The 23,983-nt window shown below is 37.6% G+C and overlaps 1 protein-coding gene across 1 annotated transcript in view; it reads left to right on the top strand.

Annotated features, from left to right (window-relative positions):
- The window catches only part of CTNNA3 (catenin alpha 3), a 491,060-nt gene that overhangs the window by 4,669 nt on the left and 462,408 nt on the right, over positions 1 to 23,983 (top strand). Inside the window, exons 2-4 of the mRNA XM_030487065.1 lie at positions 561 to 667; positions 7,425 to 7,617; positions 16,241 to 16,407. Of these exons, the coding sequence (XP_030342925.1) occupies positions 561 to 667; positions 7,425 to 7,617; positions 16,241 to 16,407 (467 nt within the window). The remainder of the gene's footprint in view (positions 1 to 560; positions 668 to 7,424; positions 7,618 to 16,240; positions 16,408 to 23,983) is intronic.

The following is a 23,983-nucleotide window of genomic DNA, read 5'->3' as shown; positions in this document are numbered from 1 at the left end:
AAAATAACTAAATGCTTCACTTTCTCCTGCTATTAATTGTCAGGATTTTTAAGGGCTGCTGTGTTTTTCTTCTTAAAGTGTTTATTATGACCATTGCAATTTGGAATTGATAAGATACAGGTATTGTGCACACAGCATTAATGTTTTTGTTTTGTGATAAATTCAATAATGTAATGTATAATTTTGCTTTAAAGCTCCTTTTTATTGACTACTAGAGAACTTATATTCAAAGGTCTTCTAATGCAATTATCTGTATGTATTTTTTTTAATAGATTGTTAATTCTCTAGAGCAGAAGACAAGGAATTATATGTACTTTAAATCTGTAATTTTACAGTTTATGGAGGTATCTGCGTATTTTTTCACAATTTAGAAATGAGGAATCTGAAAAAATCATTTAATCTCTTGAAATTCTAAGCCGGCTCTGGAGCCACCTCTGTACTCTGACTGTACAGAGGTAGTGTCTGGGCTCTGACAGAGGGCAGTGAGACTTGTGGTTGTGGCTAATAATTGCTTATTGCATGTTTTTTTCTTTTCTTTCTTTTTTTTTTTTTGTACCTAGGTGAAATGTCAACAAAAGTGCCAAGCATTAAACTGAAAATTGATCCTCGGGATCTACAGATCCAGACCTTTACAGTGGAGAAATTATTGGAACCATTGATAATTCAGGTATTTTAGTATTGCAGATAATAAATTGGATAACCATAGAGGAAAAGGGATAAGGCTGAAGAACTCTGGCTGCAGACGCTATTATGAAAGGCATACCCACAGCTTTTCTGTAGTTGTAGTTTACTCTGGCACAGAAACTGTCCAGGAGGATCTGACCTCTTCCAGATTTGGTCATTCATTAGTCACATTTTTGCAAGTGCTACACAGTATATCATAGCAAATGTTACGTGTTCTAGCTAGTCTCTTCTACAGTATTATCTGTGGATGTTTAAATTTAGAATACACTGTAAATGGATTTCCAACACATAAAAAATTTTGTATTGCAAGTAGTGGGCAGGGTGGAAAAAATAAGGCTTGAAATCTGTAGGTGAGTTTCTTTATCTGAATTTTGAAAAGAATTGCATCTGCACTGAATGGATTTACAAAAATGCTTTCAGGTTTGTTGATAAAACTTTCTTTTTAGGAGGAGCAATTTCACTGCATATTCCAGTTCTATTTCAAGTATTAACTGGTTAAATATACAGTGCTTAGTGTGTTAAAGATTATCTCATTGTATCTTTTTTTGGCATGAATTACAAATGACTTTTTTAATACAATTGAAAGGACGTACTTGAAGACCTGACCGCATTTTGCAAATAATGTGTATAACTAAGAAAGTGTTAAAAGACCTCTGTATCAGTATGTTTCAGGGTAAAGAACAGAAAGGATGTCTATTTTGAAACTCAAGCTGTTTTGAATTTCTCTTCATTGTACTTAGAACAAAAATGTTGGGGTGCCTGCATTTAATTAGTCAATTACGCATAATGCAAGGATGCCCTCTTATCACTGTCCTTCAGCTTTGCCAAGATGATGTAGATCAAACTACTTATCACAGCTATATACTGCTTACTTAGTATTTTTTTCCTGGTGCCTGAGGGTGTGTTTAAGTGGCAGTCTCTGCTCTGGCAGCAGTTTGTGTAGGTGCAGAAAGGTGTGACTTCATTCAGATTTTTCTTTCACTTGCTAATGTACAAAGAACACTTTGTTGTTTTTCAGGTTGTGAAGATGATCAGGTATAATTGCTATGAAGTAGATTCAATGGTTGGTTGAGCTCTTTGAGTGATACCTCTTACAGGACAGTAACTTTTTGTTGAACAGGTTATGTTAGCAATCGACAAATAAAACTTACTGGGAGGATGACTTTAGGTACACAGAGCAAAGCCAGACAGAGAACTGTACTCTGGCTGTTACTCTATTTCTGTACATGTAAAAATTGGAGGTGTACAGCTTAATAGAAAAAAGTAAAGGCATATCTACCAAGTTTTCAATTATTTGATTTTTCTCCATTTGCAACTTTTTTTTTTTTCTTAACCTTTTAATTATGACTGAAACAATTATTATTTTACTTGGACAGATATTAAAGGAAAAAAAAATAAATTCATACAAGTCATTTGACTGCTCTTAGCCGCTTAGGTACATGGTAAATTTTGTTATTCCAGGAGCACACTTCTTTTCACACACACTGCTGTGATGACATCTTTCCTTCTTTGTCTGGAGCCAGTCCTTTGCATGCTGTTTCCCTGGGCTTGCCAAAGAATGGTGACCAGATACAGGGGAACAGTCAGATTCTAATTAAAGAGGCAGCACATAATGTTTGGAGGGAAGAAGAATAGAGAGATGAAAGATGAGGACAATAAAATGATGAGTATGTTTGGTGTGATGGTTCATATGTTTGTTTGGACTGTCATGTTGGAAAAGTCCTTTATTCCAGAAGCGCTGTATGTGCACTAAAAGCTAAGAAGAGCAAAGAAGTGCTGATCGTGTTTTAGTTATAGGAAAAGTTGCTTTTAAAAATCATTTAATTTATTGAAATAAGTTTCTCTTTAATAAATAAAGTTGTATTTTCCCCATTTGAAACTTTTGCCTCTCCCTAACTCATCCAGTTTCTTTCATTCCATTTTCATTATAATCTTTGAGATTTCTTCTCTTATTTTTGTCTTAATCTTCTTTTCCTCCCTTACTCATTTGTTCCTTCTGGAAGACTGTTTTCTTCAGAAAGTAACATTTTTCTTTTTATCATTATTTCATTTCCACCTGTCTCTGATGCATTTTTTTTTTCTGCTTTTATTTATTTATTTTTGCTTGTGTATGATTGACAGTGTATAAAACCTCAGTTAACAGTTCAGTGGTTTGTGGGAAATTATCAAGCTGGAGCATCATAAGAGGATGGATTATAAAATTAGTTTCAGAATACTGGGAATAGAGGTCTTGATAGACTGCATTTTGAAACCTTCTCTTGTATACCAGTACGTCCGATTGTGCTCATGCAGCTGCAACACTGTGGGTATTTTTAGAGGAGATGAAGAAATGTAAATTTTGGCCTGAGTTCTGCAGGATCAAAACCCCCTGACATAACAAAGAAATACAGTTCTAAAACAAAACAAAACAATTTATTTTTTTATATGCATTTTTAAGCTCTTCTCAAGCACCTTTAAAAGGCTTGAGTCTGTCAAAAATGGAAATGCTTTGGTTCAAAGAGAATACAATTTTGACTGTCTCTTCCCCCTCCCAACCTCAATGCTTTGTTTGTTTCATAACAGAACTGTGGGATGGAAGCTTACATATTGAGCAGAAAGTGCTGTGGAGGGCTCTGCAGAAAGAGAAACTCATATGTTGGAAATGGCATAACTGCATTAGTGTAATTCTGTGACCAACCTTATAATCTGTATTCTCGTGGGGCTGTATTACTCTGTTTTCTGTATATTGCAGAAAATTTTTTTTGATCCTGTCCAACTGCACCCTCATCAGAAAGGGCTCCATCTGTCTATGACCTTTATTTTATTCCAGATGCTTTAAGGACATTAGTTTTGAAAGGAAGGCTTTCAGGTAAAGTTCTCTGACAGTGCATCTGACACATTAAAAATGAGGGTGGTCAAAATTAGCGTAATTCAGCTGACAGCTGCCTTGATGTAAATTAAGTACTTGCTCAGACAAACAATCGTTCATTAATTCTGGGTTTTTATTAGAGGTAAGAGATGCACTCTGTCATGGAGAAGTAGTGTGAAGCAATCAGTAGATTATAAAGCATTTTCATTTGCATAGTTGATGTCTAATATTTGTTATACTTCTGCTAGATTTACAATATATAACAATTAATATAATGGAAAATATCCTCTTGTTTTATGTCATCCTGAGAGACTGAAGTCTGTTCAATTTCTTTGCTATACTGTGTAATGATTACAGTTATGGCTAGGTATAAACTTGCTTCTGTAGCGAACTATATTACAAGTAAAAGTTTCGAAAGATATGACTTGATGAGATTCATATCGCTTCATTAGTTAATGCAGGAAACACTTCATAACTGCCTTTGCAGTCATTGCAAGTCTTATAAGCTGTGAATTTGCCAGTTATTTGGATATTGTATCTAAAGCTCTTTCTATATGTTTATTTGTGCACACATACTTACTATATGCATTATGTGTGTGTATGTATACATAAGCAAGTATTTGTAAGAGCCTTTTCTCCCCAAAACCTCTTGCTTCCATATCTTTATATTTTATACATACATGTGAGTTGAGGAAGGTTTATGGCTGCAAGAGATAGATACGTTTTACAAAGTATGTAGAAACATCCATGTATTTTAGAGTCCCTGGCTTCACTGATGAAAAATGGGCAAGTTGAAAGTCATTTACTCTCACCTGTCATCCACACTGACAGAAGTCTGCTCGCACAGAAAACTTACGCTGTTGGCTTTAGTTTTATGTGATGTTTTAGTTTTGATGATTTAATATGATGACTTTTAGTTATGGTGAGTTTGCTTTATACACACTGAATGTGATTAACCAGTACTTATTTGTATGGGCAATACTTTGGAATTGAAACAGTGGGCGGGGTTTGAAACAGGTCTGCTGTTCTCATAGGATCCCTGAGTTCATGTCTTTTTTTTTTTCAAATGTCTAAGGATTGTAGGTACACTGAAATAAATTTTAAACAAAAAAAGCTTTATGATGTTTTAAAATAATTTTATATTACTAGAAAAGGTGAATCAAATCTTTACATACCCAAGGTACCAAGGCATTGTTTTCTTAACTACTACAATATTAAAAGATTGTCTATAAGGGCTAGCAGGAACTGAATATAGCATTGGAAGAACTGCTGCTTAGGAAGCAGCAGTTGAAGAAGAACAGTTCCTTAGGAATTCAGTATTTGAGATAATCATGACAAAAAAGTCCCACCCCTTCAGCCTAATAAATGAGAGGAGTAACAGGCCACAACATCATGATTCAGCTTTGCAGCTGTGATGGCATATGGGCTTGAAAATATCACTTAAAGCTTTGTGCTTCTAGTACAGCTCTGTTGTTCCTATCAGAGATGCAAAATAACCTCTGGGCAATGATTTCGATTGAACCCTGGGAGACCTGCTGTAATATGGCAGTAAGAAGGTGTTAATAACTGGGAAATGCTATTGGGCATAAGCAGGATTAATGGGGTATGTTTGGTTTTCTTTTTTTTTTTTTTTTTCCTATAGTTATATCATTTTGACTTGGTATTTTGCCACTACAGCACAAGCTGTGTTGACAGTGGATCAAAGGGGCACATTATATTAGCTACTGTGTAGTTCAATTCTTTCTGTGTAGGATCTGCATAAAGTTTTTGCATTCCTTATTGGGATTCTGTTAGAGAATTCAGAATAGTTGTTCTGTATTACTTAATCTCCAAGAGCCAAGAACGACCTATCAAATTTTCACTTGTATTTGAGATCAGAAGCTGCCTCTGAGATTTCCTGACAGTAATGTTGAAAATGAAGAGTGTTACATTCAAGAGTTTTCACCTGCAGGAATAATTTTTCGTGTTTTTCTATTTGTTTTATTTCCTTTCCTCCTCCTCCAAAAAATATGGATGAACAGTACACAGAATGGTATTTTACACATAAAGGAGACTACAGTAAAAATCTGAGAAATAAAATACGTTTTCTAGGAATGGTGATTAAATAGTTAAGATACAAAGCCTTTTACTTGGTATATTTTTGGGGCAATGTCTAATTTTTTTAAAGTGTTTTATGTCTTTCATGTTGGAAGTATCAGCCTATACTCTTTAACTACTTTAAAAAATATGATCATGGAAACTGCATTAAATGCTCTAGAACTAATGTTAAAGGGTTTGTAAAAATGAAAGATATTAAGATTATTATCCCCAGTGCATTCTCTACCAGCTGGCTGATTTATGTGCAATAAATAATTTCATTTACATTCTTTGAGCCACAGTCAGAAAGATACCCAAGCCCTCTTCAACAATCTGAGCGAGAGTTATTTATGTTACTGTCTCCCTTGTGACATGCCCAAGCTTCGATGTCGGGTGGCTGATCCTTTTTCCCCCACAATTCCACATGAATGATGTAGGGGTCAGGGCTTTTGTCTTTCAGAGATGTGTTTATAGAAATGCTTCCCAGAGGGTGTTTGTCAGTTACTTTTAAAAGTACTGATTCATGAAAAGCACTGAAGTGTGTGGGTTTATGAACAAGATCTAAAGGTGAGCTAGGGCACAGCTAGCACACATTTACCTGTGAGTGGAGCACTTTTCCATAGAGCAGCTCAAACCACCAGCTGTACTGCAGCTGTTAGCTAAGTTTGCCGCTGGACTGAGAAATTTGTACACAGCTTTTGCTTTGCTTGTACAATATTGTTGATGATTTGGCAGTGTTCGAGGCCAGGTTGGATAGGGCTTTGGGTGACATGGTCTAGTGGGAGGTGTCCCTGCCCGTGGCAGGGGGGTTGGAACTAGGTGATCTTAAGGTCATTTCCAATCCTAACCATTCTATAATTAGAATGTAATTTAATAAAATGAAGCCATTATATGCATATAAAATCTATTAATTGAGCTCCAAGACTAAATCTGTGCTTAATATTATACTATCCATGTTCTAGCACAGAGAACAGAATAGAAAGAGAATTGAAAAACATCAGTGAACTTAATGAAAATAAAATATATTTTTAAATACCTGTATAAAACTTTTATTTTAAAATCTTTTAGGATTCTTTCCTTAGCGTGACAGCTCAAGCAAAGCGCTAGAGAATAGTCTGTTAGAAACATTCTGTTGGAATGTGGAGGCTGTGCTCAGATGATGAGGAATGTGGAGTGGGATGCTATATAAAAAGAAGTTCTTTATGGATGTTGAAGTGCATTGTTGAAAAACAATTTGAACAAAGCTGCAGTAAACCTACATTCTGGATAAAATGATGTACAATTATGACGTTGAGAGCCCTCTGAGAATTCTGAGGTGCTGAGTTCTGACCACGGCAATCCTCCTTTATAAGAGGAGAAAGCATTTTGAAATGTGTCTGTACACATTTGGAGTATTTACTTCTGAGATGGCTTGGGAGATGGAAAGATTCAGCACTGATTATAATTCCTGCCTTGGCTGAAGCTTCCTTAGATAGCAGTAGTAATTTTTTTTCATCATGAAGAAATTTTAAAATAAGCAGTGTCAGGAATTTGCATCAGGGTTAATATGACAGTGAGATTTCTATTGACTTCACTTTGATCAGACAGAAAGAATACAAAGATGAGGCATGTTATGTAAAATTATCTGTCAGATTCAATTCAATAGTTTTGCCCATTCTCAGTATGTATGCTGAGCTTGCCTGTCTCTCTCTAAATCGGGGGTAACATCCCTGCTTATTCTTAACTATAATTGATTTTTTAAAATCTGAGAACTATAATAGTTGAATTTATATTGACCTTACACCTCTATTGTCTTTTTTGTTTCTTTTAAATGTAGGTTACAACACTAGTGAACTGTCCACAGAATCCTTCTAGTAAGAAAAAGGGCCGTTCCAAAAGAGCTCGTGTCTTGTTAGCTTCTGTGGAAGAAGCCACATGGAATCTGTTGGACAAGGGGGAAAAAATTGCCAAGGAAGCAATTGTGTTTAAAGAGGAACTTCATGCAGCACTTGCCGATGTCCAAAAAGAGAGTAAGTATATGAAAACTAATTTAGGCACCACAAGGAATTAGTTTAACCATGTAACACTGCTATCAAAATGAGCTAGGATATTCATTAGAAGTATATTATGATGTGCAAATGTCTGAACTTTGAGTTGTCTAATTGTATGTTCTCATATACCACTTGAAAGGAGGTAAAGTATGCAAGCTGGACCCCATTGTGGAAAAATATTCCAAGTAAGACAGAATGCACTTTGTTGATGTTAGTGGCTGTTAAGCACAAGCTTAAGTTAATGCATGCTTTAATGCTCTTCTTGAAAAGAACTTTTTACCTGTATCTGGGTTTAAGGCCTTTTAGTCAAAAATTTAAAAGCAGAAATCTTCCCTGTTTTGTGCCATAGTAAGGACTTAATTTGGGAAGGTGTAATACTCCTGTTTGGATGTATGTTTTGAGACTTCAGTAGGAGAAAGATGGATTCTTTAACCTGCTGTAAGAGTCATCCCTTCATGGTAGAGCAGCTCATATTTGGTGAGTTTTGCCATATTCCATTTCCTCATGATGTGTCTCCCTATTTCCACTTAGACTCTCAGAATAAGACTAGATTTTACGATCTACTGAGCTTACTGTATTAGCTGCTTTATTTCACACTCTTTGTTGCGTTGTTGATTTTTACTCTCCCCATGGATAATCAGGGCCTACTGAGTAAATATGAAGGCCAAACTCAAATAGTAATAAGCCGGATGACAGACATTCAAAATATGTTCCTGCAGAAATCAACCTTGAAAATTGATTCATGAGAAGGTTTCAAGGGAAAAAAATGGACAGAAAAGTAATGCTTCAGGGCCTGGTCATTTGAGAATTACATCCTTTCATCAGTGCTCTGTGAATTTTGTAAACAAATGGTTCCCAAGGGTTGCCTGGAATCAGATTAAGAGGGGCTGATGAAAGCCTTCCCAAATAAGTGGGAGCAGACAAGCAAAGAACAATGGCCTGTACCATAAAGTTATTGTCAGGCCATGTTATTGAATGAGCTCATAACCAGGCTTGGTTTTATCCAGGGGCAAAGTGGGCTTCAGTTGCCTTTTCACTATTGAGCAGTATGTTGTATGTTCTTATGCCATGTGACAACTTTCCTGAAGGACTGTGTGTTAGCCACTTAAATCAGGTCTTTATATCACCCTGCTCTTACTAAAGTTGCAACTTAATCAGGTTGGGGTTTTTGGTGCGTTGTTTTTTTTTTTTTTTCTTTTTTAAATTTTGTCATCTTCCATGCACAGCAGGGGCAGTTTCTGAGTCTCTGCTGTTGTTCAGGGTAGTGATTACTAGCTATTGGCTTCCTCTGGATCCAGAAATGGCTGCATTTTAGAGTTCGATATATGCGTATGGTGTCTGAGATACCTTAAGGTCCTTTGTGATTAAAAGCATTATGACCAGCAAGTGTCATTGTTATCTGTCACACTGGTCAGCTGAAGCTTTTAAAAAAATCATTCATTTTGGAGTACTCTTAAAGTTCATCCATCCATTCCAGGCTGATAACACAAGACAAGAATAAAATATATAGTTTTGATATAGTTTTTATATATTGATTTTTATACATAGATAATATAAAAATATTTCACATTTTCAATTTATTTATTGATTCTCAGGAAGACCAGAGATAACTACAAAAATAAATAATACATAAAGTAGCCTATATACACCTCATACATTTTAAAAGAAAGTTAAGTCCATGTTATCACCTACCATTATGCAATGACAAATCCAGTGCTCACAGCTGATCTTCCTTCAAGAATTTGCCAAACTGCACAAGTTAATTTTAAGAAGTTGGTGAACAACTGTAAAATAAATAGCAGTTTGCTAATCTTGCAGATATTTTTAGTCTTTTGAAACTGTGTATCATTTTAAATTTGTGGTATGCCACATTATATGTAATTTTATTGCCTGTTATTCAAGCCATATTCTGCTGCTGTTGATTGTCTCATGTTATTTACTTCAAGCTCTTTGAAGTCATAGACTGTGCTTGTATGCAGTCACCTGCCATGCATGTCATAGCATATAGTATTTAATCTTCTGTGGGCATACTTCTGTGGTGACTAGCAGCTATATTTATTAATATGCTCTTAAATAAGTTATGAATTTTTGCATGTGTCTACAGCTTGTATTTTCACTCAGATGTGAACCAAGCTATCATTCCCAGAGTGGCACACCATCTGGAAAGAATAAATACTCTCTCACCAGTTCTTGCATTTTCGCTTGTGTCACTCAGCTTGTTGAGTTGAAGACCGTAACATGAATATTGAATGTTTTTCTTTTGAATGTCATTTGCCAGTGTGAAAATGCTGCTTTGATACTTTTGGAGCTCATTAATAGGGGTTCCTTTCAGAGAAGTGATAGGCTTTTTCCAAGATGCTGCTGCTAATCTTGCTCGTAATAATGTTTTGGGGAAGAAAGGGGCAAAATAGTACCACGAAAGTGAACAGTGAAGGTAAGATAAATAGAAGATTTGTCATTTAATTAATCTGGTGCATTAGTGGCTCATCTAATGTCTTCAGAAATGGGGACATGGCTATGGCTTTGCTGAGTACAGTTCAGTCTTGCCAAACACTGTCAGTAGATGAAGTTTGGGTCTCTCAAATTCAATTGAGTTCTGTTAGTGACACCTGAAAGAAGGTGTTGCTGTAATGGATGGCAGGCATTTTCCCTGGATAAATCTAGTTTCTGCTTCCTTTGACATCTGCAAACTTTTATCGAAGATTTATAGTCTTGGAGCTGATCATTTTAATATAGATGTCCTCCACATTTTGATTCGAGCTTCCTCTTGGGAAGGTAATTTTTAAGGCCTGTCTCCATCCACATCTTGATTCACCTTCTTCTGGAACTGTACTGACTGAGTCACCAGGCAGACCTCAGGGTGGTGGACTGTATGCATCACCTAGAAATGCTGTGTTTTCCTGTTGATCTGGTTTGGTGAAGCTTTGTTGAAGGTACTCATGTTCACATTTTCATTCTAAAATAGCGTAATAAACCCAAATACAAGTATTATGAAAAATTCTCACTGCCGGATTTCAAAAATTGCCTTCTGACTCATAATGTGCTGTGAATTAATGATAAAATAGCTGACATCTGTACAAAGAAGTAAGCAGCAAGGCCCAAGGAAGTTGTGAATGCTCCATCCCTGGCAGTGTTCAAGCCCAGGTCGGATGAAGTCTTGGGTGACATGGTATAGTGTGAGGTGGCAGGGAGGTTGGAACTAGATGATCTTAAGGTCCTTTCCAACCCTAACTATTCTATGATTCTATGATTCTAAGCATTGTTCAAACATGAATGCTTCTGACACTAAATGTCAGCCTATAACTGATGTCCCAGTTCTGATATTTAATCAATTTTAAGACAAACAATGTAGTTTGTGTAGGGAAATGTTCTCTTAGGAATATGCATTAAAGTCTAAGCATTATACATAGGGTAGTGATTTTTTGCATTTATGTCAAGGTGTGGTTGCTTATAGATTTCAAACAGTTGTGCAGGCATAGCTAAAGTGTTTGGTATTTATTGCCATTGCTTACTGACTATATATGGTCAGAATCACAACAGTTGTTGTCTGAGTTGTTTCTATCTATTGCAATGTCAATGTTCCATGTGTTTAGCCGTTATCAGGCTCAAGTGCGTTCCTAGATAAGCCTTTCATCACATATAACAGTTAATTCAAAGCAAGTTACTTGTTGGAGTTACATTTTGAGCCTTCAGTTACTCTTTAAAAGGAAATTAGAAAAAAAAAAAGATATTTCAAATGTCCATATTTAATGTCTCTTGGCATTAAACAGGGGAGACAAGACTTTGATGGCATGGAAGAAACTACCATTCACTGGCAAGATGGGGAGCGTACTGTAAGGATATTTACTACAGGAAGGGGATAGTGATCTCTTGTATTATAATATATTGTTATTTGTCCCCCCAAAAAGTCTTAAAAATAAGCTTAGCTTTCTCATCCTGCATTAAGAGGTACATGCGTATGGTCTGCATCTAAGGGACTTTCATTTTGGGAGAGAGAATTTAGATAGTCAAGTGGCTCAAAATAACCTGTCCTGTACACCCTTTTAATCAAACCAAGAACAGATCCCTTGTAAAAAAGCCTCTGACATCACCATCACTGGATCAGGTGTTCCTGAGTGGGAAAGGGGGAATGAAGATGTGGGTGTAAGGTATGAAGGTGGTGTGTGGTGGCTCTGATTACACGTTAGGAAGAACTGTATGACATATGGAAGTGGAACTTCCTGGAATGCAGTTCTGAAATAATTGCAATGCAACAGAATACGGTGGTATCTGGGTGGGTAAGAGATTGTGTGGCAGGAGAAAAATGTCCTTTAATATCTACAGAAAGCTCTTGTGAGAATCTGAGTTGTCATGATGTTGAATATTAGGAACATGCAGAAGGAATCAATCTGCTTTGCCCTGACACTTACAGTGTCACTTACAGCTGGCTGGCTGAAGCAGAATCCTTTATTTGCTGTAGCAGATGGAGATAGTGTTTGTGGGAGCAGAACAGATAATTATACTAGTTACTAGTATTGTTTAATCTCTTGGTTTTTAGCAAGGGTAGGTTGTTTCGCGTTCTAATGTGACATTGACTCCCGACCTTTTCTGGTGGTGATTCTGCTTATGTGTTAGTTCATGCCTATGGAAATTGAGTTTGCAAATAGTAGCGTAAATCAGTTTGTAAGTTTTCTATTATTGATATAGACTGTTGAGATTCCACACCCTCCCACACCCCCCCCTGCTTTTTCTCCCAAGTTTGAGACTAGGACGTTTGAAATCCTCTCTTTTTACTGACTCTGTAATGTCCGTCCCTCCCGTAGTCAATGAGCTCCCTTTTTCAATTATTTCTCTGGAACTGTGAATCCACCAGTCTCTAAGGGTGCAGTTCACAGGAGTGGACTTTCTTGGCAACAATACCTCCTTGTGGGAGGATACACGAATGGCATAAATTCATTGCGTTCCGTGTGGATTTCACATTGCTGCAGTTAAAAATAAAAAATGAGAGGAGAAAACCAGATGTAAAAACAAATAGAAATGTGATCCTTAGATGGGGTTTAGTAGAAGAAAGAACATCTATTAAAAGAAATAAAAGAAGAAAGCATAATTTTGATGATCTTGCCTAAACCAATAAAGAACACATAGCTGTTGTCAGTGTGATGTTGAACACTCTCTCTAAAGGGTGCTCACTCACTGCAGTTAGTGGTATTCCTGCAAGTGTCTGTATAGACAGATTGCCAGCCATTGGCTAGCAGCCCAGCAGAAGTGTGTGCCTTTTGTCAGTTATTTACCAACAGCAAATTTACCAACAGGCTTACAGTTGACTTGTTTTTAAAGGAATTGCCATGACAGTTTTTGGATATTTTTGGTGCTGGATATAGTGCATGGATCCTCTAACTTTTTTAAAAATTACCTGTGGCTGGAACTGTGTTTGTATCTTTCCCTATGCCCGAGCATAGGTTTTCTTTCTTTCTTTTTTTATTTTTTTTTCTTTTGTGCATGTGTGTGTGTAATTAGTGGGTATTTGGCAGTAGCAGTAGCTGTCAGTAGCTTATCAGCTAATGGTAGTAACTCCATTTACTTTGGGAGTCATCCATCTGTGTGTTCTGAATAGAATCTTGGAAGTATCTGCCTTCTAATAATTATGTGGTTATGATATATCCTGACTTTGATTCTTTGAATTACATCTCATTTGAATGTCTAAAATAATTGAAATACTATGAATCCTCCCATCTTTCTGCTTCCCTCTTTGTGTGCCACTACAAGGGCACTGTTTTTCATGTTACACTGTTTGTGACATGTAATTATGGAAGAATATCCACTTGATGAGAATTACAATAAAATGGATAAAAATTGCATCAAACTTGTGCTGTGTACTCCATTTTAAGACATCTCTAACATCATGTTGTTGTCGGAGCTGTAATTTTCTGCTGATTGTACTCATAGCTCCTATCTGCCTAGGCTGCATCTCATAGCTCTATTTTAGGGTCGTGATTTTATAGTTGCTCATCCAGCCGTCGCAGCTTATGTCCAACTTATTTCTAAGGGGTTGTTCATATTCAGATCCTTCTGGCTTGTCTTTGCTCACACACTCGATCACAGAATTATTGAGATTGAAAGGGGTCTCTGAAGGTCAGCTGGTCCAATTGCCGATCTCAGGCAGGGTCAGCAGTCTGCCCTAACTCATGTCCAGTCAGCTTTTGCATATCACCAAGGATGGAGACTCTACAACCTTCCTGGTCAGCCTGTGCCACTGCTAAGTCACTCTTACAGTGGAAAAAATATTTTTCTGATGTTCAGCCAGAACCTCCTGTCTGTCAGTTTGTGCCCATTGCTTCTTGCCCTGTCCTGGGCACCACTGAGAACAGTCTGTCTGGATCTTCTTTGCACCCTCCCTTCGGGTGTTTACTGATAAGATCCCTCTGAGCTTTCTCTTTTCCAGCCTGAACAGTCCCCAGCTCTTCTGGCCTTTCCCCATATGGGAGGTGCTCTAGTTCCTTAACTGTCTTTGTGGCTCAAGTACCCAGAAGATAGCTGTGTTGAAATGGTACTCTTTTCAGGATTTAGGACTATTTGAGGTTTTGAAGTTTCTCAGGTGCTTGAAGGACACCTAAATCCACATGGTCGTTGTCTTCCGGAAGGCACAATAGCAGAGACCTGGGCAAATAATTGCATGTAGGGCCTGAGAACATGCAGTTCTCTGGGCTCACCATTCACTCCTGTCTGGGCTTCTCACAACTGAGTACTTCAACTCCTTCCACTCCCAATCAGCTACTTTCAACTCTGTACTCTGCTTTACTGGCCAGTTTTGTTTGGATCCCTTTTACTGTGTGCAAAGAGACTCTGCTAGCAGGATCTACAGAACTTAAAAAATAAAAAGTAGTTGATTATTGGCTAATGCATTCAGTAGGCAGCTTATGATAGTATGTATGCATTATATTTCCTATGTCCTTATTAAGGCACGAGGACATTCCAGCGTTAGTATCTTAAAATCATACTAAAGCTTCCCAAATTGCTATTAATTTATTAACATTTGTAGTAGTCACCTTCAAAATTACATCTAAAGGTATGTATGCATGTCAGCAGGATTTACTCTCTCACTGGACTCAAATGATTTGAAACTTCTAGTACTGAAAAGGGTACTCACCTGGAGAGGTGTTTCTGTCCATTGCAGATAAGGAAATAAAAAACCTCAAACATTGGTCATTCTGATTAATATTTGATATTTTTTTAATTTCCTGTAGTTGTATTTGTTGTGATATGCTCAGCTATGGTGCATTATCTCACCAACTACTAGAGAAAAGTTCTAACTTGCTGGCCCAAGCACAAGAAATTGGTAGTTTTTATTTTCACTGGTTTGTGATGTAGCAGGTGCTAGAACCTGATCTCAGTTTGGTGTGATTTTTATTTATTTATGGAGTTTGCTAAACATGTACTTAAGATACATGATTTGCATAAAGACTTTAACAAATCCAAGAGAAAACCAAACAGCACTATTAAAGATGGGTGTTACTGGAAAACTGGTGAGTTTCAGCAGGTTGGAAGTATCCAGTGCTCTGATAATCCGGCCAGTATTATCTCAGATGCTCGTATAGGGACTCTGAAGTAATTAGTAGGTTTATTTCTGTAGCCTTTGCTCAGTATTTGTGTCAAATGCAGTTTCTATTAAGAGCAGTAAACCTTGTTTTATCTCTGGGTCTTGAGAAATGAAGTCACACATAGAACCAGTCTGGCAAACCGGTGCAGTTGAATAGTTCTCATTCAATTCTCATGAGGGAGCAAATGAAAGTCTATATCTATGTAATTACAGGAAATCCCTTATCTTTGTATGTATATCTATAAATTTGCAGTAATTACTGATTAGTGCATGATTTGTAAAAAATACATACGATGATGTTTCCTAATTTTAGCACAGCTGAAACTATTAATTTTTGTGAGTTTTGATCTATCTTTGGTTTCCAAGCTGATACAGAGAGTTTAATGGGTCAAGCATTTTGTTTCATCAGTTTGTGCTGAAAACAAGACTTTTCCAGTGCTGTTCTGCATAGAGTGATTTCTCTCAAGGTTTTGCCGTCACTAGCAAAGCTCTTCAGGTGATAATAGACTTCAAAATGCGTTTAGAAATGTCTAATGGCATTTTTTTTCTCAGTCTAGGTGACAGACTGCTGAAAGGAAACTTGGGTGTTTGTCATTGTTCTCGCTCTTAAATTTCATTTGCAGAACTTCATGTTTCAGAGCAGTATATTGTTGTCTACTGGCACAGTCACTAGCTCCACTGCATGGATTTCACAAATTTTATGTCAGCCCTATGTTCAAGTGCATGAGATTTTCATTCCATTAGCTTACATTTATAAGAACGATATTTGATTCCCTTCTGTAACCAGGAATTATTTAATAGCAAGGTTTAACAAAGCATTCCTGGCCTCATTGTGTACAGTGAAGAGCAACAGTGTGATTGCCAAAGGAATTATTTCAGAATTAAATGATTCAGAAGAGCAGGAAGGGAACATAATTCAAAATGTAGAACATTCTGTGTGATCTGTAATAATTGACCTTCATTTCAAGGCATGGCATCCTGGGCATTGTGATATAGTCTAAGGGAATTTATGTCTTTATTTTGCAGGTCAAGCCTTAAAGGTATCAGCAGAGGCATTTACCAGTGATCCCTGCTATCTGCCTAAGAGGCAAGCTGTTGTCCAAGCAGCACGATCTCTGCTTACAGCTGTCACAAGGCTTCTAGTTCTGGCAGACATGGTTGATGTGGCATACTTACTGGAACATTTAACTGTGGTGAGTAGAATTTGACTTAACTCGGACTCCCTTTAGCCAGAGAAGTGTCTGTTCACCGTTCTTTCTGCATTGAAAATTCTTTTTTTTTTGTGGCTGGGGATTGCAGATCTCATGCACATAACACTTTGGCAATTGGTAGAAGTATAAATTCTAGAGGAGATTTGTAGAACATAGCAAAAAAAAAAAAAAAAAGTCTTCTAACTCAACATATGTGATCTGGGCAAACAGATGGTTATCCGTACAGTTATCTTTTAAATTCCTTTGATTTCTTATTTCCTATTTTCTTACTTGAATTTCTGTATAGCTTTTCATGCATGAAACCTTCTTGATGTTTGTGGCAGTAGTAGGGAATAATTTATTTGTAGAGAATCTTGAAAGTGGAATTTTATGTGGATATTTACAAGGGAAAGAACTGAGTAGGTAAGGATCTATCTCTGTATTCAGGTAATTTTTGAGAGAGATCAACTAGAAGGCGGGGGAGAAGATGTGTGAGAGAGGACTCCATCAACCCCCCAGATCCGGCTATATGTTTGTACACTGCAGACAGAAGACTAGAAAGCCCTAATGCTGTCAAAGCTTTAAAAATTGTGCAGTAGAAAATATTCTCTAAAAGCCACTTATTTTTTTTCAGTCAAAGGAATAATGTGTTTTGGAAGCATATTGTAAATGTTGTGTTTTGAGCCATCTTTTTTTCCACCTGGCTCTCTTTATACAGAAGGGACGGCTTAATTCTTCTTTTCTCATATAAAACTAACCAGTGGTTTTGCCGCTATTGCTGAATTAGGCAAAATGTCCACACTTCTGTTGTTCAACATCAAAATACTTTCCTGTCTACATAAATTCAAGTTTCTTTAATGTCAGCCATAGTGTCCCATGTAAGCAAGCTTCCTTCCTTTGTTGAACAATGTGATTTTAATCTTGCAAGCATCGTGTGTCTGACCACAGAAATGCGTTTGTTGAGGTTTCTTCTCTGGCTGCTTACTCGATTCAATCTGTGTCTTTGCTGGGAAGAGCAAGAAATAGTTTTATTTTTGTTTTGTTGGGTTTTTTTTTTCCTTCTAACATCTTCAGTAATGTGTGACAGACTGATAAAAATTCTAAGTTCTATTGACTGATTTAATGTTTCAGGGCAGAGGTGAATAATCAGTGCCACCTCTAATAATGCCTCATGCCACAAGAGAACCTGCTCACTGAAAGGAGAACATTTTGAAGCAAGTTCAGTTCAGTGAGGACAGAGGAATGAAAATCTAGCTCCCAATCAGAGTAGTAATGATGTTTTATAATAAAACAATGTTGTGTGGGTTTCAGTGCTGTGTTTGAAACATCAAATGTTGACAATTGTTGGAGATGCAGTACAAGCTAAATGAGCTCTGGCTTGCAGAAACTTCTATGTTGTTACATATGTATGAGATTTGTCAGCTGTAAGAGGAGTGGACTATGTGTTTTGCACCACTGGTGGAAAATTTCTTAAATTATGATCTTTTTCATTGGTAGCCTATTACATTTTTGCATATGCATTTTCATAATCCTAGATGCACCCTTCTAAAATGTTTTCAGTATGTTTTACATGAGAGACATAAAAATGGGTAGTTTTCATTCCTAGAGTTTCAGTGTTTCTAAACAACTGTATAATGCACTTCATATTTTCCATTTGAAAATGAAAACAAACAGTAGCTGAAGATCATAAAAGAATAAAAAGCATCATTCAGGAAAAACTCCAACACTGCAAAGAGTGCAATTACGTTTTCTTATTCTTCATACTTTAATTTAGTTCTCTGAATAGGAGTGACAACTGAATTCTTTAATTAACTCTTAGAATAAATTAGTGAGGCGTAACACTCTCCAAAATGTCTATGCAAAAAGACTCACCCTAGTCCCTGGAGGAAGGTGGTACACTTCCCATATTTATTTAGTCTCTGCCGTGGCTATCAGTGGTATTGGCTGTAACGGTATCTTTTTATATTGATAGCTAATTAGGAAATTGACTTACAAGACAAAGTACTTTCAACATATGCTCCTGAACGTCCTTCAATTTATAACAACATTTGGTCATGCCTAACTGAGCCAGATTTAAATGCAATTAAGTATTGTAATGAGTCTTAATTTTGCTCTTTTTGAAGTCCTTAACTTTAATAATACTTCAGAACTCCCTTAGGAATTCCGTTTTTCTTCAATGTGGAATTGCTCCAACAAAAAGACTGTATTCATACACCGGATGCAGCGTAGGAAATAGACCTTGTCTTTGCTCTATCAGCTTTAATAGTCTTAATGTTTGCATGTTCATATGCCTAAAGATCAACTCTTTTTAGAAGTCATTAGCAGTTTTTCTTTGAACCTGTTCTAAAAGTTTAATACATCTAGCATATTATCCTCTTCACAAAGACGTGGATGTTACAGCTTTATTAATCATTTAAGAGATGAGAAATTTCATTGGCCTTTATTTCCATAACTCGAATCTCTATAATTCTCATAAGATAAAATGAAGACGTTTAAAAGACTGAGCCAAAATTAATTTTTAAAATAAAAAAAAAAGGGAGGGGGAAGAAAAAGGAGTACTAGTGGTGTAAATGAAGTGAAAATTCTAACCAAGGATTTTTTTTTTCTGGTATTATGTATGAAATGTAACAAAGTTGTCCAGCATCATCAAAGAACTCTGTAGAGTACTAATCAGTTCTTAATCAATACGGAAATATTTAATGTAGAATGATCTATTTATATATCTTTCAAACCCATTTGTCAAAGACTGATGAAGGTTTTTAGTCTTGCTCTCTCAGTAAAGGTGGTTAATTCCAGCACTGACATTCAAAACATTTGAAACCATACTTCCACTCATAGAATGCAGTCTGGATCATTAAACTTTAATTTCCTCTGTAATCTGTGAATAAAAATAGAAAGCAAACAATGACAATATGACTTAGCTGTCCTGTAAAGTCTTGTCTAGTGTTACCTATCACATCTGCCATTCCAAGTACATCTAGGAAAATAGAGGAACATCAGCTACCCCCTTCCGGTTTATATAGTTTATAAGAGTGTTGTTTTCTGTATATTTTACTTAGACTTTGGACTGGTTTTGACTTCTATGTAATAAAATCTTCATCTAAAAGAGTAAAATGCTGAAAATACAAACATTTTTGTCACAAAAAGACTGAAATGCAAGTTTTAAACTAGAAATAACAGGTCAGTCTCTTTGGAAGAATTTCATAAACTTGGCAGGAATTTAGCTCCAAATGTCCAAAACCATACCTTTGTGAAGATTAGGTTAGATCTTTCTGAAATTTCACTAGTAAAATAGAGAGAATTTTGGCTGGTTTATGATGGTATTGTGCAAACAGCAAGCTCGTTTTAGAGTTGACTAAGAAAAACAAGTACATCACACTGATAAGAAGGGTGTTCCTTCTTGAAACAACTTAAATTTTTTTAAACGGGGAAGAGTTTAAATAAATAGCTGTCTATATCTGAGTTTCTGTACTTAGTTTAGAGATTGAAGTATCTAATAAAAAAGCAAGTTGTGAAAAATGTAGTCAAACAAAGGGCTATTGCATTTATTGCACTGTGATTCAGACCTGTATTACCAGCCTCATTCATTATGGTTAGTAATGCTCAATATTATTTAATTAAGTGAATTAAAAACCTAATGGAATTGCTGAAATTTATTGATCAGAATAGGATATCAAGAAGGTGGCAAGTTCTGAGAATTTCATTCAAAAGCACATTAGCAGTCTGTCTTTCTCTAAACTATTTCAGACCATGCTGAGCCAACATGTTTTGTCTGCCTTTTTTCCCTTCGTGTCATGCTTGTAGATTTACTGTTTTATGTTTACGTCTTCATACTTTTCATGAACGCCTCAGACAGTGTGATCTTTGTAAAATGCTTGCTTACAGTTATTTAAAACTCTTGCCAGGAAAAAAAATTAGAATGGCTACAGGTAAGCAGCAACTTGTGAACTTGGGCCCTGTGGGCATAGTGCTGTCTGTTCTTCCCTTCCCTGCAGAGTATTCATCAGCATTAAAAATGTTCTGATCAGGAGAAAAACAGTATAGTTACATAAAAGAAGAGAGGTAAGTCATCTCAGGCTTTCCTACGCTTCAGGTTTAGCTATTTGGTTTGACTTGCATAACTCTACTTAAACTAGAATTTAACTTGCTCCCCGCATTACTTTCTGACTGTTCTAGTGTTGTGGTATCATGCAGTAAAATGTTAAAAAATGGAAAAGGGGAAAAGAAGAATGTAGGCTACCCTGAGGTCACAGGGTCAGGTTGTGAAACTGAAATTATCAGAATCACAGAATCATTTGGAGAAGACTTTTAAAAGATCGAGTCCAACCATAAACCTAGCACTGCCAAGTCCACCACCAAACCATGTCCCTAATCACCACATCTACATGTCTTTTAAATACCTCCAGCAATAGCGACTCTACCGCTTCCCTGGACAGCCTGTTCCAGTACCTGATCACCCTTTCAGTAAAGAAATTTTTCCTAATGCCCCAACTAAACCTTTCCTAGTGCAACTTGAGGCCATTTCCACTTGTCCTATTGTTTGTTAGTTGGGGGAAGAGATTGACACTCACCTCACTACAACATCCTTTCAGGTAGTTGTAGAGAGCAATAACGTCTCCCCTGAACCTCCTTTTCTCCAGGCATAACAACCCCAGTTCCCTCAGCTGCTCCTCACAGGACTTGTGCTCGAGACCCTTCGCCAGCTTCATTGTCCTCCTTTAGACATGCTCCAGCACCTCAGTGTTTTTCTTGCAGCAGTGGGCCCAAAACTGAACACAGTGTTCCAGGTGGGGCCTCATCAGTGCCAACTACAGGGGGACAATCACGTCCTTAGTCCTGTTGGCTGCACAATTTTTTATACAAGCCAGGGTGCTATTGGCTGCCTTGGCCACCTGAGTGTGCTGCTGGCTCATATTCAGCTGGATGTTGACCACCACCACCAGGTCCTTTTCTGCCAGGCAGCATTCCAGCCACTCTTCCTCAAGCCCATAGTCTTGATTTGGGTTGTTGTGACCTAAGTGTAGGACCCGGCACCAGAGCCTTGTTGAACCTCATACCGCTGGCCACAGCCCCTCGTCAATGATCCAGCCTGTCCAGATTCCTCTGGAGAGTCTTCCTACCTTCAAGCAGATTGACGCTCCTGCCCAACTTATCGTTTACAAACTTACTGAGGGTACACTTGATCCCCTTGTCCAGATCATTGGTAAGGATATTAAACAGAACTGACCACAGTACTGAGCCCTGGGGAACACATTCACCACCACTCTTTGGGCTCAACCATTCAGCCAAGTTTTTACCCAGTGAGGAGTACACCCATTCGGGCAATGAGCAGCCAGGTTCTCCAGGAGAATGCTGTGGGAAACAGTGTCAAAGGCTTTAGTAAAGTCTAGGTAGACAATATCTACAGCCTTTCCATCGCCCACTAAGTGGGTCACCTTGTCATAGAAGATCAGGTTGGTCAAGCAGGACCTGCCTTTCATAAACCTATGCTGACTGAGCCTGGTCACCTGATTGTCCTCTACGTGTCGCCTGATGGCACTCAAGATGATCTGCTCCATAACCTTTCCTGGCACCGAGGTCAGACTGACAGGCCTGTAGTTCCCTGGATCCTCCTTCTGGCCCTTCTTGTAGAAGGGCATCACACTGGCTAACTTCCAGTCAACTGGGGCCTCCCCAGTTAGCCAGGATTGCTGAGAAATAATTGATTGAAAGTGGGCCAGTGAGCACTTTTGCTAGCTTCCACAGTACCCTTGGGTGGATCCCATCCAGCCTTATAGACTTGTGTGTGTTTAAGTGGTGTAGCGGGTCACTAACCCCTTGGATTATGGGGGGCTGGGTACCCCAAAACAACTGGTCTTACTATTAAAGACTGAGGCAAAGAATGCACTAAGTACCTCAGCCTTTTCCCTATCCTTTGTCACTATGTTTCCTGCGACATCCAGTAAAGGGTGTACATTCTCTTTCGTCCTCTTTTTGTTTTGAGTGTATTTATAGAAACATTTTTTATTGTCTTTTATGGCAGTAGCCAGATTAAGTTCTACTTTCTTCCCCCCTTTCTTTTGGTGGGCATGGGTCATTCCCATGGTGAGACATCTCTGAAAATAAGGAGTATGAGAAGATGACAGGAGTCTTTGGGAGAGGATTTGGCATCTCCTTTGGTTCATACTCATTTTCTCATCAACCAGCAGAAATGGATTCTTGCTACTAATCTGAGGTCAGTATGTGGTACATGGGATGCAGTTGTTTGTATTCAGGGCTACAGTGTTTATCATTGAACTTCGCAAATTCTGTGGCAGTCTGTAATGTGCCATAAATGACAGAGAAAAAGCAGCTTCTAAAGAATTATGTTTGGGCTTTTCAAAGTGAATATCCTTTTGAGTGCAACCTGGATCCACTTTTGTTCTTGGTATAGTGTGGCTTCTTGACTGCTGCCTTGTAACTCCCTAATGACTCATAGCTTTACCAACCCCTAGGGCTTCTCTTGAAACAGTCATATTCTTAATGACTCTTCTAACAAACCATTCTGAAGGAACAGACTCCCCAGTGACTGCACTTCTGTTTATATAATATCTGGTTTTGGTCTTAGCATGGGCATCACTGAAAAAAAGAGCATTATCCTTTTCTTGCCTACTGGAAATATGGCTTTGAAGGGACTCTAATTGGCCAGCTTCAGGTACTACTGTTCCGGAATTTCTTTGAAGTGATGAAGCATGAAGGCTCCCGAACCTGTTTTACCAGAGCACAAGAAAACCAATGGAATATAGTGGCTGTATTTCCAAGAGAAAAACACAATTCCTGGGTTGAAAACATACTTAAATGAAAAAGTTTGGAAACAAATCCAATCTTTGCTTCTTTGCAATGTAGAGCCTTATTTTCGGTCTTATTTCTAGTTCAGTACCTCTCAGCAGATTCCTGTCAGCAATACTCTTCCGTGTTGTCTTTACATGCATGGAAAACTTTTCTTTGCTGTCACATCTAAGACTTAGGTATGGGTCAGCTCCTTTGGGAATTTCTACTTCTCAGGAATTTCCTAGTTTTGTTTTTGTTGCAGGCACCTTGTCTTTCACTGTTTCCTGTCCTACTGAGTATTCTACAAGGGTCTCCATGAGCAAAGTATGCTTGGTGGATTTGAGAGAGGATCATTTCCATTTCTTCCAGAGTGTCTGCATAATTCAGAGTATAGTAGGAGCAGATCTTCACCCTGAAGTGGTGGCAGGGCAAATAAACATGCAGCCTTCCTCTCTGCTGCTCAGCCACTGTCTTTTTAAGAGTCATGGGTTCTAATAGCAAAGGAAAATCACCCCTGCCTACCACACTCGAGAGAAGAACAAAGTTAAAAAAAAAAAAAAAAAACAGAGAGAGAGAAAGCACCAAGAGGGAATAGGTTGCCATCCCAAAACTCCTGCCTGGGAGAGGGCAAAAACTGTGCATGTGCAGGTGGGTGGACAGACCTGGGAAGGGAGGATAAAAACTTCTTTTTATTGTGAATTAAGAAAAAAAGTTAAGGAAAAAATTGCTAAAGTTGGGAAAAGCTGCCTTAGGCAACAGTGATGTTTGTATCCCTGATAAGACGAGAGAG

This window comes from Strigops habroptila, chromosome 5 (assembly GCF_004027225.2).
Source record: "Strigops habroptila isolate Jane chromosome 5, bStrHab1.2.pri, whole genome shotgun sequence".
In the NCBI taxonomy this organism is placed as follows: Eukaryota; Metazoa; Chordata; class Aves; order Psittaciformes; family Psittacidae; genus Strigops; species Strigops habroptila.
Note: the sequence above shows the minus strand (reverse complement) of the source record. Positions and strands in the feature narration are given on the sequence as shown.